This window comes from Geospiza fortis, unplaced genomic scaffold (assembly GCF_000277835.1).
Source record: "Geospiza fortis unplaced genomic scaffold, GeoFor_1.0 scaffold538, whole genome shotgun sequence".
NCBI classification, from domain to species: Eukaryota; Metazoa; Chordata; class Aves; order Passeriformes; family Thraupidae; genus Geospiza; species Geospiza fortis.
The window spans coordinates 3279818-3306466 of record NW_005054368.1 but is presented as its reverse complement, the minus strand read 5'-3'; the positions used below and the strand labels follow the sequence as shown (position 1 = coordinate 3306466).

The window sequence follows — 26649 nt, the reverse complement described above, 5'->3', positions numbered from 1 at the left end:
GCCCACCTGTGTGCTGGGCATTGACCTGGGCACGACGTCGGTGAAGGCAGCGCTGGTGACAGGGACAGAGCGAGGGCTGTCGCTGGCACAGAGCTGCTCCAGGGAGACTCAGGCACACAGCGATAGCCCGGGAGCTGCGCCGCAGGTAAGGGCTCAATTGTCCTGCAAATTCCCTAAGGGAGTGCTGAGAGACATTGCAGGACGCCGGCCTTGCCTTGCAGTGCTTGGGTTGTTTGGTACGTTGGGCAGAGTGCAGTGGCTTTCCTGGGTTGTTTTGGTGCCCAGATTGGCAGCATGTGTCTGGGTATCAAAAAGCAGAATTAAAACACCCCCTGCTCACCATTCAAGGAGATCAAGTAGAGCTGCTTGACTTAAGAAGGACCCAGATTTTGAAAAATTGCCTAAAACACTGTAAAATTATTCTCCCATGAGCCACCACCTTATCTTTGACACTCCCAGTAAGGAAACAGCAACCATTTGCCAACTGGAAGAGTGTTTTATTTTGCACTTCAGTGTGAGGTGGAATCATAACTGGAAACTCCCTGTGAAAATAACCAGGAAGAAGTGTTCCTGTTAAAGATCTTTACATCCATTGTGCTGGTCAATCTAAAAAAAGGATTAATCAGAATCATAAAATATGTGCATTGTTTCTGATACCAAGGATACCAAACAGGCCAACCCTCCTCCTGCCAATTTATGCAGCCTAAAGTACCTATGCACAAAGTTCACTTTTATTTGTAGACTCTGTTGCAATAGCTTTGTAATCATACTGGTCCGTCACAAAGTAACCTGAACCCTTGAAACTGAAAGCTTCTGGGGAACTGTTGGGTCAGTTTTCTGGGTGGTTCTAGGAATAGAATATCCAGAAATTGAATGTCAGCATCATCAAAATCATCACTGAGTAAACAGGGAGGAGCTTTAGGAAGAGGCAGGGGAGACTGCACACCTGCCAGAACACATGGATAATTCTCTCTGTGAGGAAAATGAAAAGGAATAGATAAAGTGAATTAATGAAAGCTTGTAGTCAGTGGTCATGGATTTTTTAAAGTTACAGTTGAGTGTGGTTATTTAGGAAATTAAAAACTATTTGGCCTTCAGTTTAAGAGGCTCAACGTGGTAGTATTGATTTTTAGTTTTTGTGGGTTTGTGGGATTTTTTTTTGCAACTTTTCTTTTCTTTTTTGTTACAGTTTAGTAGTAAATATTACTCTAATAAATGCTATTCAACTAAATGAATTCTGTCCTTCACCTCTGACTAAAGCAGCCTTGTTTAATAAATACACTGAGTGAATCCTAATGGTTTCATGCTCAGGAGAATGCTTTGTGATTGCAGGGAATGGAGCAGGATGTCCAGAAAATCCTAAGAGCACTGAATGAATGCCTTGCTGCTCTGCCTCAGCAGCAACTTCAGCAAGTCACCCACATTGGGATTTCTGGACAAATGCATGGGGTTGTGTTTTGGAAACACAATAAACTTTTAAGAAAACATATTATGATGCAGAAAATTAAACTGCTGCATCACTTTGGTCTTCTCTAAAACAGAATTAACAGAAGGTCTCATATGGGAATTTTGCTTTTTTTACTGAAATTTCAGCTACTCACTATAGTTAATGTTAAAGGATTTAGCCTAATGACACCCCTGCAGATTCAGCACAATTATTAATATGAAGGAGGAGTAGCATACTTGTGCCTTCTTAATTGTTTCTCCATCACATGCTATCTGTTGCCCTTTGAAAGAACTTCTGCATCCCATGAATAACTTGCAGGGGGATTTTATTCACCTCACAAACCCCTTACCTAGATGTTGTCCAGCATCTCAATAACTCTGGTTCTTCCCAGAATCCCAAGACTTTTTTTTCCTAGCAAGTCACACATAAATGTCATGTTGCATTCATTTTGTTGCTTATGCTTCTGTTAGTAGGAGCTGGAAAGGACTGTGGTCAGGATTGTGGATGCTCAGCTGCTTGCCAAGACCTCAGAGACAAAGTCAGCTGCAGTGAGGTAGTCATGTGGGGCCTGGTTGTGCAAATACCCAGATAATCCTTGTGATAGGGAGGATATTTGAAGAATCCAGGCCTTGGATTGCCAGCCCTGTGAGATAGGGATGGATTATCTTCTTGGCTAATGCCTTATAGACCAACTGAAGTCTAACGCTTCCAGAGAGTGGGTCCATGTCTTTTGCACTTAACCCTGTAGTGTGCTCATCTGGACAATTATACAAGTTTTATTAAAACAGGAGTTATGAAGTAAAGATGTATTGTAAACCACAGAGCAGATTTCCCAAAAGTGCTGGTCACTGCCTGTCAGAAGTTGTCAGGATCTTAATTGCTTGAAGAGGCACTGTACTATTCATTACTGGCTGTAATTTTACATTAAATACTAAAAATGATTACAAAGAAATAAGTCCAAGGGTTGATGGACTGGAGGAGTTGTTGTTGCTTTCCAGCTGTCCCAGGAGCTACATAACAAAGCCTTGTGTATTCACAGGCACAGATCCTTATGTCATATTGGTAAATATTTTATGTCCTAAAGCCACATGCCACTTTAGTTGCATTTCTATCAAGTGAAAGAGGGTCTTTGCTCTCATTTGTTTTGAGTGGACTAAGTGGATCCAGGACCTTTGGGACACAAATAAACATTTTAATAGTGTCCTTTAGGGTTACATTTATGACTAATAATATTTCTTAGAATCCATTTAAAACAAGAAAAGCAAGCCAATTGGAAATTCAGTTCAAACACATTTGATAGAACAGGGAATTGAGGAAACAAGAAAAAGTATGTGTTTTATTTTGCATGTTTCTCATGGCACCTCCCAGCCTCCAGGGCTGCTTTTTACTGTGTGAGTGTGACTTCCAAGCCCTGTATCCAACCCAAGAATTACATTTTCTAGCCATACTTGTGTGAGTCAGGAAGCTGAGTATTTTCTCTTGACACTCTGCTCTGTGGCCAAAACCCAGGGTTTGCCTCAGCTCCAGAGTGAGTGACCTGTCCTGTCCCTGCCCTGTGTCCAGGGATGGCCTGGGAGGGGTCAGAGCTGGGCCCTGGAATGTGCAGGCAAACAGTGCTTGAGCCCAGCCTCTCCTCTTCAATGGAAGAATGGGAAAGTTTCCTCAAAGGTGTGGTGTTCTCTGCTCAAAAGGAATGTGCTGGGCTGGGAAACTGAATTAAACCCTGAATTAAACCCTATCCTAGCTTTGTTGTGTAGTACATGAGGATTTTGCTCTTAAGCACTTTGCAGTGCACTGCCAAATACTCTCAGATGCAGGTTTCTTGTTGCCTGGGCTCCAGAGGTGATGCAGCTTTGTGCTGTCCATCCTGGGCAGTTCATTACTGAGGCAGCATTCTCCAGGTGGTGATTTAAAAAAAAAACCCAGCTGAGGTTTTCATGTGAGAGCTGCCATGCCAGCTCCTCACCTCCCATAGAAGACTGTGGTTGGGTTTTTTTGATGTTCACCTGTTATTTAAGTTGTATCTTTAATATCTCTCTTTAAGAGAAGGAAGGCTTGGATACCTTTCTCTGTGTTGCAAAGGATAATTTGCATTATGATATTATCTAGGGCTGGAAACTAAGACTAATTTCATTACAGTCTCTATTGGCTCTGTTTCTGATATATTTAACAAATTCTCAGGTGTGTCCAGAAATGAGGAATGCCAGGCAGGCTGTGCTGCAGGAGTCACTGGATTTTTGGATTCTGTTTTGTTTTCAGGGTGCAAGTGGTCAGAGAGTGGCCCAGGCCCTGCCTTTGAGGCAGACAAGGTCAGCCACCTGGTCACCTGGCAGGATGGGCGCTGCAGCCCCACCTTCCTCACCTCTCTTCCTCTGCCTCAGTCACACGTGAGCCTGGCTACAGGATTTGGATGTGCCACAGTCTTCTGGTATTCAAAGAACAGGTACATTGCTGCTCCAAAGGCTGTTTCTCATCTTGAATTGATGTGACAATTAGTATTCTTGTAGCACGTTAATGCTGCTACAGGCTGAGGGCTGTGCTTCTCTGTAATCATAATCTTAATTAAGTAGTCAAAGAATATATAAAATGGCAGTATTTAATATAAACTATGTGCAGTTAAGCATGCAAGAGTCTCTGACCTCGTAAAAATACTACAGATCACTTATAAAAGGATAAGCTTTTGGTCATATAGGAACAGAAGCTTTTAAGTATTATAGAATAATTCTGGTCTGTACCATGGCTCAGAGCAGCTCTGCTAGTGCAGTTTGAACACTGTCATTTTGTCTTGTGCTGCTTTGTGGAAAGTACAGACATGCCTAAAACAGTAACAGAGTTGCTTGGTCTGGTTGCTGCCAGATGCCAAAACAGAGTCTCTAAATTAATTTCAGTTCCTTCCTTCCTCAGACACTGAGACAGATCCTCATGGGGTGACACAAATGCTCTGCTTTGTTGTGGTGTGTTTGCAGAGGATATAATTTTTCACTTATGATTTGGCATCAGCAAGATTTGCTCTTCAGTTTCATATTTCTCAAAGATCCAGTCTCTTCCTCTGCAATGAGTTCAGGTTCAATAAATGGGGCAAATTTTATTAGATTTTGGTTTTTTTCACTGTGTGTCCAGCAAATCTATGGAGCATGGTGTGATCTTTAGAGCTGCATAAGTCATGAGTCCAGCTGCTTTGTTTTACTTCACATTTGGTACATTTCCATTCATATAATTTGTGGATCCCAGAGCAAGTGGGAATTTACCTATTTTTCAGTAATGCTCCAGGATCAACAAAATGCTGTTTAGTTCACACAAACAATTACAATTACTACTTTCCTGCTAATTTTTTCCATGCTGTGCTTTTGAACCTAGACAACCCATTTCTTAAAGCTGCCCTCTCTCCATTGTCTGCAGATAAGTATTGCTGCAGCTTGGATAACAAATTCCATTTAAAAAAACCAAAACAATAAAATTCAGGTTGATCACTGAGGTGAGCATTTGATATTTTAATGGACCCACGTGTCTGAAGTTCCCCCTAACAATGAAAATTGTCTTCTCTCACTGCCTTAAAGCAAAAAACCTCTCTTTTTTTTGTTGTTTTTCAAACATCTTGTTTAAAAGTCCAGATTTTCTGAAGGCTTATGATGCAGCTGGCACCATCCAGGACTATGTGGTTGCCATGCTGTGTGACCTGAAGAAGCCACTGATGTCTGTCCAGAATGCTGCCAGCTGGGGATATTTTAACTGCAGAAACAAGAGCTGGAATACTGACATGTAAGTGCTGAGGCCATTCAATGGGGTTTGTGCACTGCTTGTGTCAGGCAGTGTGAGCCCCTCTTTGGGCCCTGACTGTTGATGTGCTACAGATAAAAAGGGATTCAAAGATATTCCTAATCAATTGTGGCCTGTACTGAAGTGCTATTGAGGTCTGCTCTGTTTAATCTGATAAAATCTGGCCCAGTAATTTTAAAAATACCTACAAACAGCAGAGCTGAGAGACTTATCAGGGGTTCTCTCCCTTTCTGTGGGGGGTGGGATGGAGAAGTGCAGCCACAGTGTTACCTGTGCCATGATAAAGAGTTACCACTCTAGTTCTTTGAGCTGAGCTTCATAACTTCTAAGACTTACTTGTGATAATACGTAAGAGCTATTAAGCTACAGGAAATCTTAGAAGGAATCAGTTAATTTATTTACTTATTTATTTTAATGATTTACTCTTTCAGGGCTGAGTGCTAAGGCCTTATATATTTCAGGGCTTAGGTTAGGCCAGGACTCCAAGGTGAAAGATCTTCTCATCCAGGTATGAAAGAGTGACAGAAATTTGCATTTTGCTGACTGAACTGAACTGTTACTAATGTGGTGGTGTTGCTGTAGCACCTGCAGCTGATTGTGTAAGGAGTTTGTTGGACTTAACTCTTCATGACTTTGTTGTGAACTACTAATTGCATGACAACTGAAGTTCTTTGACACTTAGCTGCATTTTTGGCTGGTTTTGTGATTGTCCCTTTACTCTGGACCTGCTGGTCCATATGACATCAGTAGGTTAAACTTGCTGAACATGCACTGAATAATCTCAGGTGCTCAGATTGCATAGAAAGGGAAACAATTTATTCTTCCAGACTGGTTTACCCAGCCCACTGGACTGGAATGCTGCCCCTGTCCACGACCAAGCTTTCTAAACTGGTGAAAGCATCCATAAATCCAGCAGCCACAAATGTGTGGCCAGGTTAATCTGTGATTTCAAAGAGTTTTTTGTAGCAGTGCCACACAGTCCCCAACTGCTTTATTCCCATAATGTTGTTCTACTTCCAGACTGAAAAAATCTGGCTTTCCTGTGCACTTGCTTCCAGAGGTGGGAGACCCTGGCAGTATTGCAGGCAGGACAACCTGTGCATGGCATGGAATACCCAAAGGAGCAAAAGTGGGAATTGCTCTGGGAGATTTCCAGTGCTCTGTTTATTCCTGTCTGACTGAGAGGACTGATGCAGGTATGGTCATTTTGGTATCTAATTTGTTTTTCTCGTTGTTCTCCTTCAGGGTAGCTTAGTAAAACACTGATTTTTTGCTTTTTTTTGTCCATGTTTTAGTTCTTAATATCAGCACCTCTGCTCAGCTGACCATCTCAATGCCCCTGGGTTTCCAGCCTCCAGAGGCACCAGATCCTTCCTCAGCTGTCACTTATTTTCCCTACTTCAATGGTGACTACTTGGCAGTGGCAGCATCACTCAATGGAGGGAATGTGCTTGCAACATTTGTGGGAATGGTGGCACAGTGGGCACAAGAGCTGGGTAAGTCATGTCAAGGAGAGTTGAAGCACAAAGCTGGGGTTGATCATCAAGGTAAAAGGAAGCTGAAGCAAAGGGACAAGCCTGGAGCTGTTCCATCATGCCATAAAGGGAACAAGGATGGAATTCCTGGGTCATGCTTCCCAGATCTCTGGAATTTCCTGCTGAAGCTTTTGAACATGCTGGGACAGTCATGCTTGGACTCCACATTCATATTCCCTCTAGGCCTTCTTTTGTTTCAAGCACAGAGCTATTTTGTGCCAGTTGATTTTCAAAAGGCAATGTTGGCAGATTTGAGGACAGCAGCCTGTAATTTTGTGTGACTGCAGTCCAAAGGAGTCCTTTTGATGCATATTTTGTAGCATTAATGGATTTTAAGACTCAAACTCATGGAATATCTTTTAAGTGCTTTAAGCATGGCATTGACAGGTTTTTTAATAATCTCTTGGGTTTTGCACTACAGAAATCAGCTCTGAAATTGTTCTTTCAGTAAGTACTCGAGGTGAATGTTGCATTCACATGGAATCCAGCCACTGAAGCTGAACCCTGCTGTCAGTCCCTTTAAAGACATTGTTTTGTGGAACAGTACAGGCAATGAGGAGTAGCTGTTACTGTCAGGACAGGCAGTTGCTGTAATCAGAAAAAAGTTTCTGCTATTGCACATTCTGGGTACAGTTGGATGGGAGAATCATCATTCATTATCTTGGACACACAATTACCTTTGGGGCACAGAAAAAAATATCCAATATTTTGCTGAACAGGTGCATCAGTGTCTGTTGTAACTGCCCACATGTGGGATACACCAGACCCTTTCAGATTGGTAACAAAATATTTCCCATCTGCAGGATTTCAGGTTCAGGAATCTGCCATCTACCCAAGGATAATCCAAGCAGCCTTGGCCCAAAAACACAGCAAGCTCTCAGTCCACCCAACCATCTTTGGAGAGAGACACCTTCCTGAGCTGCTGGCATCAGTGAGCAGCATTGGTGCCTCTGAGCTGTCCCTGGGCCATGTCACCAGAGCCCTGTGCCGTGGCCTCGTGGAGAACCTGTGCTCCATGTTCCCTGTGCAGCACCTGCAGGAGCTGGGGGTCAGCAGGATCCTGGGCAGTGGCAGTGCCCTTGCTAGGAATGAGGTGCTGAGACAGGAAGTGGAGAGGATTTTTCCATTCCCTGTGGTTTATGGGAAGGATGTGGATGCTGCTGTGGGGGCAGCTATGGTGATGTTCCATGGTAAATAAAGTCATTATTTGGAATGGCCTGAGATGCAGCTTCTGGTTTTTTCCTAACTCTATAATGTTTTTTTTCCACTATATTCACATGCCCTTTCACTCTACAGTGGGACAAAACCTCTGCATTTAATGTCTGCTTCTTCTGGGTCTGCACATTTTGTTGCTCTGTCATTCCCATTTGTGAAATGAGAAGTAATTATCACATTAAACTTATCTGAGTGGCTGGGAAAGATCCATTAACTTTCTGCATAAAAATACACTTCTTGTGAGACTTATTTTCCTGGTAGGAAATATGTTGGAAAGGGCTGGGAGAGATGAGCTGCTGTCTGTAACTTGGTCTGATGCTTTTGTGCACTCCCTTAAAATTTCCAAGTTTTATCCCCTATCTTATGCTCTTAGAAATTATTTCTTCTCCCAGTCTTTATTTTAAAGTTAAAACATTTCTACTTTCTGTCTACATGTACATTTCTTTTGCTCAAATGACATTGGGAAACAAGGTGTTTTATGTTATCTGCATACAGTTTCATTCCTAGGAAGCACATGTTTCCTCTGGAATATGGACGTGGATTCCTCTCTTCCTCATTAGCAACATCAAGACTGACATTTTTATGGTGAGAAACTGTGCTGAGTTCTGAGATCTTAATTACAGAGATGGCTTCATTTCCATTCCATGTCATGTTTAGGGAATTGTTGGCAAGTTACAGACAAAATGTAGACAAAGGTGTTGGAAAAAGTCTGAATTTGTATATGTTGTTTTCCCTCTTGCGTTATTATAAATATATTTTTATCAGCAGGTTTGTTTTCATTTTTATTGAATAACAGGCAAGAGCTGATGATGCTGTTGCATCAAAAACCTTTGCAGCATTTTGGATGCTGCTGAGGAGCTGCCTATTGGTAATCTATATTTATGCATTAATAAAGAGCCTTGTGACTCTGAGTACCACAAACTAAGGAGTATAATTAGTTTGCTATTAAATAGGTAAATACATAATTCTTTTATATATTCATGGATAGATGGCAAGACTAGAGAGACAGCCACCTTTTGCAAAACAAAATACAGATAATTTCATTGAATAATTTCATATTCTACTCAAAATCTCAGGAAGTTGGGGGTCTGCACCCAGCCTAACAGCCTCTGGAAAAGCTGTTTCTCCAGACCAGTTTCTGTCAAAAAGATCTTATGTAAATTATATATTTAGCAATATATGACACAGCTCTGAATTTTTGAGGGTGTTAGATCCATCCAGGATTAGATAAGTTGGGGTTTTTTTTCCTCATAACATTAATATTTAGAGGCTGACTCTTACATACATATATATAAACTTTAAATAAAATATAGGAGAAATATGAAGCAAAAAGACTTTAGGACTTACTGGTTCTTCCTCAACTTTGTTCTGAATTAGCTTATTGTTAAAATATTTATCTTTAAATCAACCACACAAGAAAGATTTTACAAAGTTTTGTAAATTGAATTGAAATTCAAGAATTGAAACTGTGACCCCCCAGAAACAATTGCTGTCTAGTGGTTTGGGTGCTGGGTTTTTTTGGGGTTTTTTTATTTGCAAACTTTAGTGTATTTACAAAGAGGAAATCTGGAGAAGAATATCCATTACTAAATGCAATTAAAGGGGAGGGAAAAACAACAGCAACTTACTGCAATTCTTGTAAAGAGCTTTGCTAAACCTCTGGGAATAGAAGCCACTGATGCTTCTGGTTCCAGAATTGTTCTTAATTACCTTATTGCTGTATTCTCTGTTTTTCCAGTGAACTTCCCTTCGTTCTAAAAATCATCACATTTTGCAGACAAATGAAGTGGAGAAGCAAACTCTGAGGGCTTTGCAGTCCAGACACCTTGGAGGAGGAATATCTGGCACCAAATTCCTGTAGATCAGTGGGTGTTTACTGAGACTGGACCATTTCTCAGAAGACAGGATTTTTGTCAACATTTGTAAGTTCTGCATGTATATTTGAATAGCATGGTTGATTATTTTTAAACTCTGTTATTTGTGATGTGGCAAGGCATTCTAGCCAAAATATTTCCTTGTTCATTGTATCAAACTTCTGTGTACATGGGTTCCAAGGAGATCAAGTATGTTGTGCATTTTTTAAACTAGATAATGCTTATTGGGTTTTTTTTTGATAATCCTTCCACAGATTTGTGAAGGTTCTTTCCCTTGCAAATTCCTACTCATGAGGAAATGCAGCTTTGTCTTCATTATCAAATATATTACCAGGGTTTGGAAAGGAAAGCATGTATAATGTAGGTTTGAGCAATTGCCAGGGAGACAGGATTGAGCCTATTCTGCACATTTATATTTCTTTTGTGGAAAACAATTGATTGTGTGTTCTGTAGCCACTCACTGATGTTTTTGGCTCAATCTGCATGAGTTTAAATAGACAAAAAATTAAAATTATACATTACTATATTCCCTCTGTATTTTTTCTATACTTTATGGAACTGTTTTTATTCCTTTTTCACTGTAGTAATAGTTCTTCTGTAATTTTAGTATCTTGTTCCAAATAGAAATATTTTTATTTCTTATTTATAGGACAATTCAGTTAATAAAATATTATGTTATTCTTTCAGAGTGGTTCTAAGGAGACAAAGGACTTGAAAGGTGAGCAAGTTAAATTGCAGTCATTAGTATTTTATCTGTGCTATGATAGATTGTTTCCAGTAACCCTAAATGTGCAAGTTTGCAAATGGCTGTTTTCTTTATGTGTATATTGTACAAAATTATAGAAAATGCAAATGACAAAATTTTCTTCCCTGTCCTGCTTTCACAGAAAAATGTAAGTGACCCTTGATGTAAATATGAATTATTCCCACAGAACTGAAAATCCAGCTTCAATGCAGGTTTGCACACAACCCTCAGAATGTTTCTCTTGTGAAGAGAAACAACCTTGAAGCGTGTTCATGTTGTTTTAACCCTGACTGTACAGAGAAAATTACTGACCACTCTAATGTGGTTTATGATTTGAAGCTTTTAAAAGATTTAGTGACATTCCTGTGCTCAAAGCTGTAGGATTTCCAAGCAATGTGGGGTTTCAGAGCATGTCTCTAAGCCAGCTGTGCAGCAATTCAGGTATTTCTCCACTGCTGGAATTCCAGGATATTTTCCATTCAGTGGCACAAGGACAATATTTGTCTGATTAAAACGGGTTGATAAGAAACCAAACAAAGAAAAGGCAACTTGTTTTACCTTCAGCAGAGTGTGTTATCTGTGAGGGTGGGGAGGCAGAGGCTGCCCACAGCAGCTGTGGCTCCCCCTGGATCCCTGGGAGTGTCCGAGGCCAGGTTGGACAGGGCTTGGAGCAATCTTGGATAGTGGAAGGTGACCCTGGCCATGGCAGAGGGGTGGAATGAGATGAGCTTTAAGGTCATCCCAGCCAAAGCATTCTCTGATTGTGTATTTGTTGCTTGTGTCAGGTTCTGTGTGGTTGTGAATCAGACAAGATCAGCTGTGGTTGTTCTTATCTATGGTAAGCTCTCCTCTGTGTTTCCGTGCCTCATGGCTGAGGTGACTCTCACCTCTCAAGGATCACACTCTCCAATTTCCATCAGGCACTGCCAGAACTCTGGCAAAGCCCTTAAGGATCATTTTCCTGGGTGCAGGAAGGCCTCTGTGCTCAGCATCCCAGAGATCAGGTTATGGCACAAGCAGGGCTTTTTTCACATCCCTGATAGAATCATGAGAATGGTTTGTGGCACAAACCAGTCAGAAAGTAGAGAAGAAAAGCAGAGATTTTTGGGGTTTGAGGTTGTTCAGGTTTTAGCAATGACTGGAGGATGAGGCAGTGGTTTTAGGCAGAGGTAGCTGAGGCTCAGCTCTGCTGGGAAATGGACAGGAAGCTCTGGGATGCTCTGGTTTGTTTTCTGCACTCTGGAATGGGTAAGGGCAGTGGGAACAGGAACAAATGGAATAAAGACCCTACAAACTCTTCTGGCTGTGGGCACAGTGAGAATGTGTCCATCTGCCTCATTTCTGGGATGAGAGCAACCAATCCACTCCCTGCTGTTTGTGGAAAACATTCCTGGCCAAGAGGGACTCATGGCCCTGTAAGTGCTGACCTGAGGTGTTTGTCTCCTTCCTCACAGACTGCTGGCTCATCATGTCCTCCATCCTTGGGAAGATGAAGAAGTTTGGCAGTTTTGACATGGAGGAATCTGAAGTGACAGATGAACACACAGATGGGGAGGACTCTGTCCAGGAAGCCCCTGACAACCCCCAGGGCCCACTCAGCTCCAGGGTGCACCCACCCAAAAGCAACATTTTTGCAAGACGGGGCCGCTTTGTGATGGGGGACAGTGACAAGGACATGGCTCCCATGGACTCCTTCTGCCAGATGGATCACCTGATGGCACCTTCTGTCATCAAATTCCCTGTGAATTTGGAGAGGGGCAAACTTCACAAGTAAGTCTGCCTGGTGAGATTTGGTTGTAATGAGTAGTTTGACAGCTGCAGGCCATGGTTCTTAGAGCAGCATTTGTTCTCTCCACTTGAGCATGACCACTTTTTCAGTTTCACTGTTTTCTATGCCAAATTAGGGAGTGTTGCAACTGAAAGTGACAATAACTGTTGTCTCTTGGCGTCTCTAAAAATCTCTATCTCCATGGATATTATGCCCAAAATTGGCAGTAGGCCTCAGTTCACTTGCTTGAGGCTGCTCAGTGAATGGACATGGTTCAGAGTGAGAACAAGGGATTGCCTGGCTCCAGGCTTGCAGTTACACTGCCAAACTTCAATGCCTCTTTGATCACTTGTTCTCAGCTTTTCAGCAACAGAATTGTAATTTTATCAGGAGAATTGCTTGCAGACTTTGTTCTTTTAGTCTTTGCAGAGGTACCTATTCTGATCTGCAGCGTTTACTACTTCACCTGAGCAAACGAAGAGCAGTGTTCTGGTAGTTGATAAAAAGCCTGCTAAATATCTGACTTTAGGTAACTGACATTTCCCCTTGTTAGGCTCCTATCTACAGATTCCATCACAGGCTGGTCAGAAAAAGCTTTCAGATTTTATGACCGCAGAAGAATCTTTGATGCTGTAGCCCAAGGCAACACAAAGGACCTCAGTGACCTGCTACTCTACCTTAACAGAACCTTCAAGCATCTCACAGATGAGGAGTTCAAAGGTACCTTTTAGTGTCACGTACCTTGAGTTGCCTTCTTCTTCTTCCAGTAGTGCTCCTGAGATGAAAATAAAAAAGATAATTATGTTCCATGTCTGCAGGAGGTCCTTTAATAGCCCTATTGATTGGGCAACCCATTCCAATCATTTCCATTGATTGGAAAGTTACAGGAGCTGAAATTTTCTGTGAAACACTAAATGAAGTTTCTTGTCTTTTGAAAAGAACCTCATTAATTCCTGTTTGCCTGGGTATAGATGGTGGCTTTGTAATCGCTTCTATATACCTGCAATTTTTTATTTTACAGAGCCTGAAACTGGCAAAACCTGTTTACTGAAAGCCATGCTGAATCTACATGATGGGAAAAATGATACCATTCCCTTGCTGCTGGATATTGCAAGGAAAACTGGAACTCTGAAAGAGTTTGTTAATGCAGAATATACTGACAACTACTACAAGGGTAAGAGAAGCAGCTGCTGCAGTGAATGCTTAGGGTGCTCAGACTTGAAATGGGGTCAGGCAGGGCTCTCAAAGTCTTGTGCATGAGGCCTTATGCACCCCAAAGTTCTGGTGTGTTACTGACAATCTGTGCATTTGTGCTGGGGCTGTGCCCAGTTGGGTGCAATATTCTGCAATTTTTGATATACAGTGATTTAATGATTTGCATTTGCTGTTTGTGTGGTTTTTTCCTGTTCAGTTGTAGAGCTTTTTAGCCTACAGAGCTCTCAGTTCCAGCATCTTACATGGAGCTGAGGGAATTGCAGTGCTGAAAGCTCTCAGTCTGTACTAAATGCTGAGGATTTCTGTCTGATGGGTGTCTCTGCAGGCCAGACTGCTCTTCACATTGCCATCGAGAGGAGGAACATGTACCTGGTGAAGCTCCTGGTCCAGAATGGAGCAGATGTTCATGCCAGAGCCTGTGGGGAGTTCTTCAGGAAAATCAAAGGGAAATCTGGCTTTTATTTTGGTAGGAGTGAGCACAGTATGGTCTTTATTGATGGAGTTGTCCTAGCAGCATCCCAAGTGCAAGCTGTTAAATAATCCTGTTTATGTGGGGCTGGAGGCTCAGAAGTACCAGATGGGCTGTTCCACCTTTAGGCCAAATATTTTCTCCCAAAGACTGAGCTTATAAAGAAACACAGTTGGTAGCTGATGGTGTTCAGTGTGAGCCTGGTGTCAGCTTTCCTTTGTTCTCTGAGCACTGTATTCTTTGTAACCTGCTCCTGTCCTGGCAGGGTTTTTTTAAGCAGCTGTGCTTCTGTGATGTAGTTAAACTAAAGAAAACCAATTTTAACAGCTATCACAAGAATTGGTGCTATTCCAGACAGAGAAATTAATCTTTTCACATGGTGAAAGATGAAAACAATGTGATGTTTCTGTTTATGCACATCTAGTACTGGGCTTTCTGACCACTCCTTCCCATTGTTTGCCATAGGAGAGCTGCCTTTGTCCCTGGCTGCCTGCACCAACCAGCTCTGCATTGTGAAATTCCTCCTGGAGAATCCCTACCAGGCAGCCAACATCGCTGCTGAGGACTCCATGGGCAACATGGTCCTGCACACACTGGTGGAGATTGCAGATAACACCAAGGATAACACCAAGTTTGTGACCAAGATGTATAATAACATATTGATCCTTGGTGCCAAAATTAATCCCATCCTCAAGCTGGAAGAACTCACCAACAAGAAAGGGCTGACTCCTTTAACTCTGGCAGCGAAAACAGGGAAGATAGGGGTAGGTGAACAAAGGTGTTTGACTGTCCCATTGCTGTGTCACATTATAGAAAGAACATGTAAAACATTTATGCAGAATGGATTTTAGAACTTCATTTTTGAGGCCTTTTAGTTAAGAGGAACTGATGCTGCTGTTTAACTGCACAGTCCTTAAAGGCTACAAAGTGTGAGTGTGTGTGCCCAGCTGGTTTATTCACACACCACTGGTATGCAAGGCAGCCCCAGAGGAAACAGAAAGTGGATCTCTGATATCATCTGAACCACTGGAGCTCTTTTATTTCAGACTGGCTGATGTAATTAATCTTCTGGCAGTCCCAATTCAAAGTGACTGCTCAGAGATGTGTAACATCTCTGCTTTTCTCTTGCAGTTTTGAAACAGATAATTCCAAGTTGTAAGAGGTGTTTGTGTTTCCCATCTCCCATCACGCAGTGAGAAAATCAACTGTGTTTATTTCAGCCTGTGATCTCTGCAGTGCTCCAGTGGTTGGCTTCAGCTCAGTTGAACTAGGGAGAAATGACCCTTCCTGTGTTGTGGAGAGGCTGAGGAATGAGAAGTCCATTAGCACTGAAATGTTGGTTGTATTGTTCTTTTGCAATTAGATTTTCGCTTACATCCTCAGACGGGAGATCAAAGACCCCGAGTGCAGACACTTGTCCAGGAAGTTCACTGAATGGGCCTATGGACCTGTCCACTCCTCTCTTTATGACCTGTCCTGTATAGACACCTGTGAGAAAAATTCAGTGCTGGAGATCCTTGCCTACAGCAGTGAGACACCAGTGAGTACTGCACTTCCTTGCCTGGGGAGAGCTTCATGTTCCACACAGAGCATCTTTTCCCTGATTTCCATAAAACAGCAACCTCCACCCTGAGCTTAAGGGAACTAGAGGGATCATCTGCTAAAGATTTATAGAATGTGGGTTTTTTCAAAGACCAGTATATTCTGGTCCTACCAAAATTCTCCTTTTGCTCCTGCACAGAACCGTCACGAGATGCTGCTGGTGGAGCCCCTTAACAGGCTGCTGCAGGACAAGTGGGACCGCTTTGTCAAGCACTTGTTTTACTTCAACTTCTTTGTCTACACCATGCACATCACCATCCTCACTGCAGCTGCTTACTACAGACCTGTACAGAAAAATGAAAAGGTACATTATCCTGTCATGTGTCAGGGGAACTGCCCACTGCATGATATCCCAATTTGAATGTGTGCCCTTAGCATCCAAATTTTCCCCTTTCCAAAAGGCAGGAGAGAGATTTGACCCTGCTTGCGTCCCACTCTTGCCCCATTGCTGCAGCACATTGAGAAACTTAACCACTCCCTGTTCCCCCAGAAATGGAGTTGCTTCCAGCAACTGCAAGGCCAGCAGTTCTGCTGAACATATCTATTTTTCTGTCTTCTACAGCCTCCCTTCACCTTTGGTTACAGCACTGGGGAATATTTTCGAGTAACTGGAGAGATCCTGAGTGTACTGGGAGGCCTCTATTTCTTTTTCAGAGGGGTAAGATATTTGAAAATTTTCCTTTTGCTGTTTGGGTAGGTGTAGGAGAGAATCAAACAAGCTTTTCGTATTCATGAACATTGGCTGCTTAGATAATCCATGTTTTAGTCAAGAGGTACAAAAATCATTTTCCTTGACTTGATGTTATTGGAGAGTCCTCCCTAGATCTTACACCAGTGCTGGTTTTGAGGTGTTTTTTGGGTACCAGCTCCCTGATACAGGGGTCAGTGCTTAGTTAATTAATTCACAGGGGATATTAATATTTCCTTGATGCAAACCTGGCCTTTGTTCCCTTTTCAGATCCAGTATTTCGTGCAGAGGCGCCCATCACTGAGGACCCTGATAGTTGATGGCTACAGTGAGGTTCTTTTGTAAGCTCCAATATCTTTGATTGCATCTCAGTGTGTGGGATCTGTAGTTGAGGCTGAAGCCACCTGTGATAGGAGCTTTGCAATAATTCCCTGAGTCTTTAGAGGTGCCAGTGGACATCCTTGAACAGATGGGTCTGGATCAGTGACCTCCTGTGGAGGTAAAGCAAATTAAGTGTCTGAATGTTCAGTGTGTCATGCAGGAGTTAGGAATAGATCTCCAATGGGATTTACACATTGTTTATGCAGAATGCCTCTCCAAGGCCCTTTCTCTTCCCAACTGGACAATCCCTTGTTCTGCTCTCTCCCCCACGGGGCTGCTCTGTTCCCAGCACCTGTGGCCAGCTCAGCCCTCTGCGTTCACGGCACTCTTGTCTTCCAGCTTTGTCCACTCCCTGCTCCTGCTGAGCTCTGTGGTGCTGTACTTCTGTGGCCAGGAGCTCTACGTGGCTTCCATGGTGTTCTCCCTGGCCCTGGGCTGGACCAACATGCTCTACTACACGCGGGGCTTCCAGCAGATGGGGATTTACTCGGTCATGATCGCCAAGGTCAGTGCAGGGAGCGCCTGAGGGGGCAGCAGAGCCTCACCGCAGGAATTTCTGCAACAGCCCCATTTCCAGGCCATGTCTGCCTCTCATATGACTCTGCTACCCTTTGTTATTATTTTCTGAGTGAAGTGATAAAATGTAAGTGATGTAAAAAAACCCCCCTGCTCTTCACCCATATGTTTTATAGCAGTCTTGATAGGATGATGATGATTATTATTGTTTTTATTACCTGCCATGCTTCAAAATAACTATAATTGGGTAGGCGTGGATGCAAGGAGACTGAGAACAGCCTCACCAGTCTCACCAGGCTGCTCTGGTGGGACATGGCCCAGCTTTCTACCAGCTGGAAATTTCTCCAGGTATAGATAAAATGTTGCCAAACAGAGCAATTAGCAAAGAGGCAGTAGCTGGCTAATAAACCTCTCTGTGATGTAGCCAGCCAGTCCAAGAGGGAAGAAAGATGGAAGTGCCTTTATGTGGTTTGTGCTCACAAAGAGGAAACTGTTCTCATGTGTATGTGTTGCATTTGTGTGTAAATTGTTGCATGGATAAGAGAAAAATGTTTTCTGTATTAAAATTTATTATCTCAGCTGGATAATAATGCTTAATGCATGAACAGCCAGTTCAGAGCAAATGCATTCTTGAGCCAAAGCAGTATTTTCTACCAGTTTTTGTTGCAGTTTATATTCAAGTTTTAAAATCTTTTCATCTGTTTCCTTGCTACAGATGATCCTCAGAGATTTATGTCGCTTCATGTTTGTCTATCTCGTATTCCTCTTGGGATTTTCTACAGGTAATATTCTACTTGGAGTTACTTTTTTTTACCTTAAAGAATCTCAGAAAATTTTATTTTTTAAGTTGCTTAGGTATTTTTGTTCACAACTAAAAACGAACAAATTAACCTAATTTAAAAAAATTTAAGAAAACCAAATCTCTTCAGAATAACGATTATTTATAGTAATTTCATACAGCTTTTCAAAGTTGCAAAGCTGAATAGAAAACCAGCCATCCTTTTCTATGTGGAGAAAACTGAGCCAGCACCTGCTAAGAGGGTGTCAGCTCTGGGGAATATTTTATAGGGCAATTTCCCTGGGGTCAATGTGCCATGCAGGGAACGTGTGTTACCTCTCTGCTCCTTTTCACTGCTTGCAATGAAGTTATGATCTCAAACTGTGTTTCCATTGTGTGAATTCTCTTTTTGTCACAGCTGTGGTGACTTTGATTGAAGATGACAACGAGGGGCAGGAAACAAATATCTCTGACTATGCCAGGTGCTGCCACTTGAAACGGGGCCGCACCTCCTACAACAGCCTCTACTACACCTGCCTGGAGCTCTTCAAGTTCACCATTGGCATGGGGGACCTGGAGTTCACAGAGAATTACAGGTTCAAGTCTGTCTTTGTCATCCTGCTGGTGCTCTATGTCATCCTCACCTACATCCTCCTGCTCAACATGCTCATTGCTCTGATGGGGGAGACTGTCAACAAAATTGCCCAGGAGAGCAAGAGCATCTGGAAACTCCAGGTGTGTTGGTTCTGTCAGGCTGCTGTCCAAAAAAAAGGTGTGGGGAATTATAAGAGATTTCAGAAAGAATCCTTAGGAGCTGGCATCTAAATAGCAGGTCATTGCTTCTTCCTGATTCACCTGAACAGCTCCTAAAAAAAAGTGTATTAGCTCCTTTTCCATGAATATTTGATGTTTTGACTAAGCAGATGTTGCCAGTGTTCCACAGATGTTCAGAATGTAAGAAAAGAAGTATTTTTGTAATTGGACAAAATTGTTTGGGCTTTATATGATGGAAAATCCTGATTAGACTATGAAGGGAGAGATTATACAAGGGGAAAACCAATCTTTACCAGAATCAGTTTTCGTTGGAGGTAAGAAAGGAACTTCACAGTTTTATTCACAGGGCAGTAATTCAGCATTTTCAGTGACATATTAACAAAGGGTGATGCTGCAGAGTTACAGTGTCTGCTCTAAGATGTTGACAATGATAAAAACTCAGGGTTTTTAAAACAAAGAAAGAATTCAGGATTTGTTTGACTTTGACCAGCAGCCCCTCAGTGCTCTGCTTTCCTTTACGTGGCAGAGAGCCATCACAATCCTGGACATTGAGAACAGCTACTTGAACTGTCTGAGGCACTCGTTCCGCTCTGGGAAGCAAGTCCTGGTGGGGATCACCCCTGATGGCCAAGATGATTACAGATGGTGCTTCAGGTAACCTGTTTGTGTATCAAGCCAACAAGCTTTTGTATACAAACAACTTCAAGTATCTGGTGGTGGGAAGCAGAACTTTCCCCCTGGAGCCCTGTGAAGAATAGAGCACTAATAGTGTCTGCAATGGTCAGTTTAGTCTGGGTTTTGGGTCAGATCTCAGGCTTGAGAGGTGACATTTTGTGGTATAAATTGATCCTGGAGCTGTCTAGTGATCCTTAAAATAGATCTTGGGTTTGTTGTTGTCTCCCCAGGGTTGATGAAGTGAACTGGTCCACGTGGAACACTAATCTGGGCATCATCAACGAAGACCCTGGGTACTCTGGGGACCTCAGACGAAATCTCAGTTTCTCCATTAGGCCTGGCAGAGGTGAGGCTTTCAGAGACCCAAATCATGCACTCTGGTGAAAGCAGCAGCATGGATTAACTGATGGAGGGCAGTCAGGGCTTTGCACTTACTGGTAATGCAGTGGCTGAGCTGATGGCATTTTCAGCCAGCACAAAATGCAAAGGATGAAATGGGCTCATTGCTCACAGTTTGACTCTCTGGAGTAAAAATCAAGGAGCTGCCTTGGAGACCCCAAGCCCCAGAGAGTTTGGGAGCTCAGCATCCAGCACCAAAGCATTTCACTGTGCAGTCAGTACTTACCACCTGAAATATGGAAAACTTGTGGAACAGGATGGGGAAGAAAACCACAAAGTCCTTTCTTCCCGCTTCTTTCTTCTTCTTTCAACAGCTTCCTGTTCAAACCACTTGAATATTTTCTTCTATTTCTGTGGAGTGGAAAAAATTAACCATTCCTTTCCTTTTTAGTTTCAGGGAAGCACTGGAAAACATTGGTTCCACTTCTAAAAGATGGAGAGAAGAGGAGAGAAGAGCCTCACAAGCCACCAGAAGAAGTCAAATTAAAACCTGTTTTGGAACCTTATTTTGAGCCAGAAGATTCTGAGGAGTTGAAAGAGTCAATTCCAAAGTCAGCCTAATTCTGATTGCCTGTGCTGGTCCTCACAAAAGGGACAATAGAGCACTTCATTTACAGGAACAGGGACTTCTGGAAAAAGGTCAGAGACTTAGGGAATTACCATGTGTAAGGATTTATTTATTACACTAAGTGTGCTAAATAAACTATTTGTTGTTTAATCTCATGTCTTCATGGTTATTTTTTAATACAACCTTCTGTCTGTTTTTAGAGTCTCTTGTATTAAAAAATCATTTTTGTGAGCATGCACAGGCCCTGATTTTGTGGCTTTGCTGCCTCAAAAACCAACCAACCAAATTATTATGACAGTGGAAAAGCACTCATAAAAGAGCAGTAAAAGTCACCAAGATGTTCCTGTGGGGAAAGTTTCCTGAAAAGCAGATAAATAAATGGGGACATGGAAAGAATACAAAATCACTTTCTCATAACACAAGAACAAATACACTCTGAAATTTTAAAGGTTGAATAGTCAAAATCAATGAAATAAATGTTTCTTTTATACTGTCTGAGTAAACTCCAGAAATTCACAGTTATTTTACTGAAGCTAAAAGCTTAACAAGATCCCAAATTTGACATTTATTTAGATAACGGATGAACTTTGCACAAAGCAAGAGATCGTGGTTATAAAGAATATATGTTTCAAAGGTCAGATGTATAACAATGTACAACAATAATAATCTTGAAATTAGAAAGTTTTTGTTCTTGATTTTGACAGCAAAAATCTGATGCTGAAAATCCATCTGGCTGGGTCTATAAAGAGAATAAGGAAAAATATCAGAGGGAAAATAGGCAGATGTTCTGAAAATACAGATGGAAGCCTTGGAAAGAGAGGAAAGAATAAGAGGAACTTTGGCATCTTCTTGAAAAGTGAGTGGGCATAGAGGAGCTAAGGACAAGAAAATTTGTTTTATTGACAGCTGGCCCCGTATTTCAGTGCTGGACCACAGTGCTGCTGTGCTGAGCAAGAAAAGATAAATGGTTTTTCCTTCTTTCCTTATATCCCTAAAGGACTTGGAGTAAACAGCCTTTAACAGAGAGCACACACAGCTCCCTGAGTCAGCCAGGTGTTAAACCAGGGCCTGCAGCTGTTCCTGGGGTTTCAATGAAGTACAGATCATTTTCATCAGTAAATCTTGTAATTTTGCCGCATTTACTAAAATCCTGGAACATCCACTGCTTTTAAAGAGAAGCAGCCAATGTGTTTGTGCAGAGGCTGCCCTGTGAGATGAAATTTTGGTTTGTGTGACATCACTTCTTTTACTGGAGTCAGGATTTCTCGCTGTGGTCCTTTCTCATGGGGCACTACAGAATATATTTCAAGGAAATCTTCAAACATCCAGCTGCTTTATTTGAAATAGTAGCACCATCTAGAGGACTATAAATTCTTGTTTCTTTGGTTAACATCACTCAGGACAAATGTAATTTTATTTTCACAGAGTCGTAGGGTATAACCAGGGAAAACTGACAAAGGATTTGAAAGAATTACTTGAAGAAAGTCAGAATTTGAACTGGAAATAATCAGAATTCAATGTCTCTGGTGGACAAGGAAGCCACAGAAGATGTTTAAAGCAGGTGTGTTCAGTTTCCTATCTCTAAACCTTTGGTAGCAGTCTCTAGATGCCACTCAAGACTTCATTATGCTCCACTCTGAGCATAGCAAGACACAATCCACATGTAAAACAAGCACAGCTGAGTAGGCCAGACAAGCTGAGACAGTGAAATAATTTATTATTTAAACTACTAAGAATAAACATGGAAAGGAGCTGACCAGAAAAACACGGTTGGTTGTCTCCATGCTTTGTATGCCACAGCAAATTTATGCTTGGAGGGACACCATGATTATGATATAGCTGGAAAGCATTCATGAAATTTCTGTTTTCCCTGGGAGGAATCCATTTTTCATAATTATCAGCCTGGGTAGAGAATTCATTGCTTACAATCCACCCTGATTTCCATCAAGAGCCTGTCCAGAAGGGTTGGTCACTGCCCTGGGTGAGCTGAACCCATCCTACACCTCTGCCTTCCTGTCCCTTCCTGCTCCAAAAGATCACCAAGACTGCAAAGGGCTTCTTAAAACCAGAAATGCTGAAATTCAGGCTGAAAACATACATCAGAATGATGCTGTGGTTAAGAATGTAAATGCCCTATATTTGTGGGATAGGGTGGTGCTGGTAGGGTTTTTGGTTGCATTTCTAAAATTCCTTAATCTTCTCTGGGAAGCAAACAAAGTTACCCCACTTTTCTAGAGGGAGTTATTACCAAGCTCTCAGAATTTCCAGCTAAATCATCACTTCAGTTCCTGCAATGGGCACAGATTTATATTTATTTCCCACAGATGGGGAGGTTCAGCTTGGCAGTGATTCCAATTCAGGAAGAGTTTGTCCTTTAGGACCAGCACCTTTCTGTTCCTACTGCTGACACCTCCACTGAGGAGGAGCATGGCCCTGCAATCAATGATCTTTATTTGGGCTGTTTTGTGGAGGTTCTGCTCACCTTTAGTTTGAAGTTTGTGCAATTATTTCACACTGAACAGGGTTGGAAGCAGCACATGGCTCCTGTGCTGTTTTTGAGGCTTGCAGGGGGTAAAAATCTGTCTTCTCACAGTTATTAATTACATTAATTTGTGTCTACACTTCATAGGAGATGATCAGGTTGGACAACTGTATATAAATATATAAATATATATATATATATATAAAACCCCCAGCTCCCAATAACCACAGTGGAAGTGGAGCAAAAGAAATAGAGGCTGTTGATGTGTTCCCCTCCCATTAGAGGGAGGCAGCTGTAATTAACAATGACTGCAAATGTGTGGGGATGGAGATAGCTGGGCTCAGCTTCCCTGGGAGGTGAGAAGGGATCCATGAACACATGGAAAAATAAAACACAATCTCAGTATTGTCAGCATTCCCATCCCTGAGATGCAAATGGTCGAGTCAGCCATGAACACTGAGCTGCTTTTCAAACTCCAGTAATTCCTGAGTTATTGAGAAAAACACACACCCTGCCTGGAAACCTTGGAGCCACACATCCTGTTGTTCGTGTGCCCTCTGCCACATTCACTGGAGTGTGAATATCCCCAGTCCTAATTAAACATCAATGTTAATCGCTTCTGAGGCAGCTTTTAGTGGGGTCTGTGGCAGGACAGGGCCCACAAGAAGGGTCCCATACCATGGGTGGGGCTGCTGCTGTTCCCCTGGCCCCAGGACAGCCCCTCTCCCTCTGATGCCACTGTCCTGCTTCGCTGCTCTGCTCGAATTCGTGGCACACAATCAGATTTATTTGTCACATGCCAGCTCATTCTGTCACTCTTCTGTGGCCTGGATATCAGACTCACTCAAGGATCTTTGCTGGAGGCCTCAATACTCAAATACTCAGCACTCAAATACTCAATGCCCAAATACTCAACACTCAAAAGCCTACAAGGTGTGTGCTCAGTAGGTGCTGCTGTGCTCCAAAACAGAGGGCATCTGCCAAGCCCAGCTTTAAGGGATTAAGCCAGTGCTCTCAGCTTCTGAGGCTTCAAGTTTTCAGAATCACACCAATAGGACTTTTATGGTGTTTTTGTTCAAAGTGTTGTGATAAATCTCCCAAACTCAAAAAAATTCCAGTAAAAATCCCAGGCAAGCTGGGGATCAGGCAGTGTCTTGGGTATTTGAGAGCAGCTTGCAGGCTCAGAGAACCCTCTTGCAGTGAAAGATGCTTCTTACAAGTCTCCCTGTCTGCTCCACTGGGCACAGACATGGATTTACCAGGCCTGGGGAGGAAGAGGATTCCATTGATGCTGCCAGAGTCAGCACAAACACCCTGGCTCTCCTTGATGTGGTTCTAGGGCTCTGAAGTGCCTCCCACAGCCACACCATGCAGGCTGGGATTCCTTCTCACTCTGGAATAGCTTCCACAGAGGAAATATGGATCCAGTTTCTCCCACAGCAGATGTTAATCTTCAAAACACGTGCTAGGGAGCACTTATTTGTCTGGGGAGGAGGAAAAATCATCCAGCTGAGCTCACTGGAGTGCTCTCCTCCTGCTGTGCTGGTGATGCTGTGGCTCCATCTCCATCTGAAACATTCCCTGTTCCTGTGGGCAGGGCAGGAGACGCCAACACTCACAGGATCATCGAGGTTTTTCAGGCTCCATCATCACCCAGAGCTGTGTTCCTCACTCATTGCTATAATCAGTCTCTAAAATCAACATTTTAGTCACCTGGATGTTGGTATGGAAGGTGGAACTGCCGTGTCAGGCAGCAGGAGCAGCTCCCAGTTCCAGGAACTGGAGGAAGTGTCTGAGTCACTGGGCCAGAAAGAGCAGTTTCCAGCCATGCCACCAAGTCCAGGTCACTTCTCTCCAAGCTGACAGAGGAGGTTTAACCCAGGCAGTTCCTCTTTTTTCCAGAGGAGAATGCAGATAATGACCCACCCAGGGAAAAGGGAGCTCCTGTCAGAGGGGGAAAGCCTGGAGGGCTTTAGGGGCAAAGAGGAACACACAAGGAACACAACATCCCTCATCACAGGAGTTTAGGGCAGGAAATAGGTGAAGTTTTCTCTAGAGGATGATTGCAGGGACAGATAGAAACAGCTGGTTTTGAAATATGCAGAGAATAACTGAAATTGAGAGAGGAGATGATTTGCATAATGAAAGAGGTTTTAATTAGAATAATGGGTTGAAACTGAGGCAGGGAAAATGTATCCTGAAAATATGCTGGGGCACATATGATACATGTCTGCCCAAAGAATTCCCTTTGGAATCACTGGAAGTTTCAAACCAGATTTATCCAGTGCCCTCCTGACTGCAGCAACGAGGGGCCTGCAGGATTTAGAGCTCTTGTTTTGGGGACTCAAAGCATCTGAGGGTTTATTTCAACTGGCAGATGTTCACCTTCAATTCTTCATTTATTTATTCTTCAGAAAGAACTTGACAAAAAGTGGAAGGGGCCTGCAGGGACTTCAGTTTGTTATAGCTCCTGAGCTGAAACAAAGTTTAACTCTCAGTTTAAGGCCTGATAGTGGGTGAATTTTTGTTCCCCTCCCGTGTTTTACAGGTCTAAACAGATCTTTGGGGAGGGAATGGAAATGAACCATTCCCCAGATTTAGATGGATGAGACAGATAAAAATATCCCCATTCTAAGAAGGGAGGGTTGATGTTTTGAAAAATCAAATGACTGAACCATTACTTCAACCTGAATTTCTTAGAACATGAAAGTTCCTCCCCAGTTCTGATGCTCACCCTCCAAAAACTATTTGAGTCAAGCAGTGGCAGCACAAACCTGAGCCAAAAAAAATGCAGCATTTAGGTGGGGCCCTGCTTTCCTCACTGTGCATTCCTTGAGGCATTTTCATGTTGCCTCATTCCCCAGCGCTGCTCAGCGTTACCAGAAACTCTGCACCACAACTGAAGAGTCCCAAACTCAGCCTGAAACAGCTGCAGAACATCCTGACCTAGTTGGGAGAGTGAGACTCAGCAGCCAAGAGAGGTCTGTGCCTTGGGAGGCCTCTCTGAGCTGGGATGTGTCACACAGGAGGCCTGGCTCCCTCAGCCAAGAGCCAACTGCAGGAAAATTGCCTCTCTCCTGCTCCTAAAACTGATTTTATTTTTTCCCCCAAAGGTTTTCTGGCCTGGTGAGCCTCCCCACTGTGTGCCCAGCCTGTGACCCACAACACCAGCAGCAGGACATGCTCACAGGACAGGGACAAGAGAAGCAGCCACCACCCTGCACATCTGGACCTGCACATCTGCCCAGTGAGGGCTGAAAAGGACTCTGTAGGTTTAGGCTGTTGGGTTTTGCCTCAGGAGTGGCAGGGGACACTGAGAACAGCACAAATGCAGGAAAACACACTGGGAAAAAGGAACAAATCCATTCTTGCCATTGCTTATCATGATCTCATGCTTAGGTAGCCTTGACACTTTGCCAAGAGAAGGGAGAACTGTGGCCTGAAGTCAAATATTGATGCCACTAACATAAAGTGGGGTTTTACTGCCCTTATTTCAACTTAATCATTACTGAGCCCATGCCTGCAGAGGGAATTGGCCACAGATGTGGGAAATGGGAGCTGAGCATTCTGTCAGGTGGGGAGAGGGTATAATAAGGGGGGAAGGGAGGCAGCTTTGGGGTTTTTGGCTGGAGGTTGAGACATAGGATCAGGCTCTGCTCCTGAGCCCTGGCTATGATGCAGCAGGGCACTGCTTAAATGCAGAATAAAAATATTCATTTTCCCTGCTGCAGAAAGAAAGAA

At 42.9% G+C, this 26649-nt stretch overlaps 2 protein-coding genes across 2 annotated transcripts; both read left to right on the top strand.

Moving 5' to 3' along the window:
- Window position 1: 1 nt before the first annotated feature.
- On the top strand, window positions 2–7977 carry SHPK (sedoheptulokinase; the record flags this gene model as incomplete). The annotated part of the gene is made up of 7 exons (XM_005424411.2): window positions 2–145; window positions 1333–1472; window positions 3705–3890; window positions 5054–5206; window positions 6245–6420; window positions 6520–6720; window positions 7563–7977. Coding segments are annotated over 7 exons (1395 nt in total), but the record flags the coding sequence as incomplete, so codon positions are not given.
- A 1759-nt stretch (window positions 7978–9736) lies between these two features.
- On the top strand, window positions 9737–20576 carry LOC102037160 (transient receptor potential cation channel subfamily V member 1). Its single transcript, XM_005424482.2, has 17 exons — window positions 9737–9896; window positions 10536–10566; window positions 12048–12363; window positions 12915–13081; window positions 13383–13535; window positions 13902–14042; window positions 14511–14809; window positions 15409–15585; window positions 15787–15951; window positions 16210–16305; window positions 16606–16676; window positions 17056–17221; window positions 17948–18014; window positions 18429–18745; window positions 19311–19438; window positions 19690–19805; window positions 20250–20576. The coding sequence occupies exons 3-17, from the start codon at window positions 12062–12064 to the stop codon at window positions 20417–20419; spliced, it is 2535 nt and encodes an 844-aa protein (XP_005424539.1). The 5' UTR covers window positions 9737–9896; window positions 10536–10566; window positions 12048–12061; the 3' UTR covers window positions 20420–20576.
- Window positions 20577–26649: the final 6073 nt, after the last annotated feature.

Coding starts and splice junctions, on each gene's coding strand:
- LOC102037160 (XM_005424482.2), top strand. CDS start 12,062: ATGTCCTCCATCCTTGGGAAGATGAAGAAGTTTGGCAGTTTTGACATG. Junction 12,364..12,914: donor GAGAGGGGCAAACTTCACAA/GTAAGTCTGCCT, acceptor TCCCCTTGTTAG/GCTCCTATCTACAGATTCCA. Junction 13,536..13,901: donor TACTGACAACTACTACAAGG/GTAAGAGAAGCA, acceptor GTGTCTCTGCAG/GCCAGACTGCTCTTCACATT.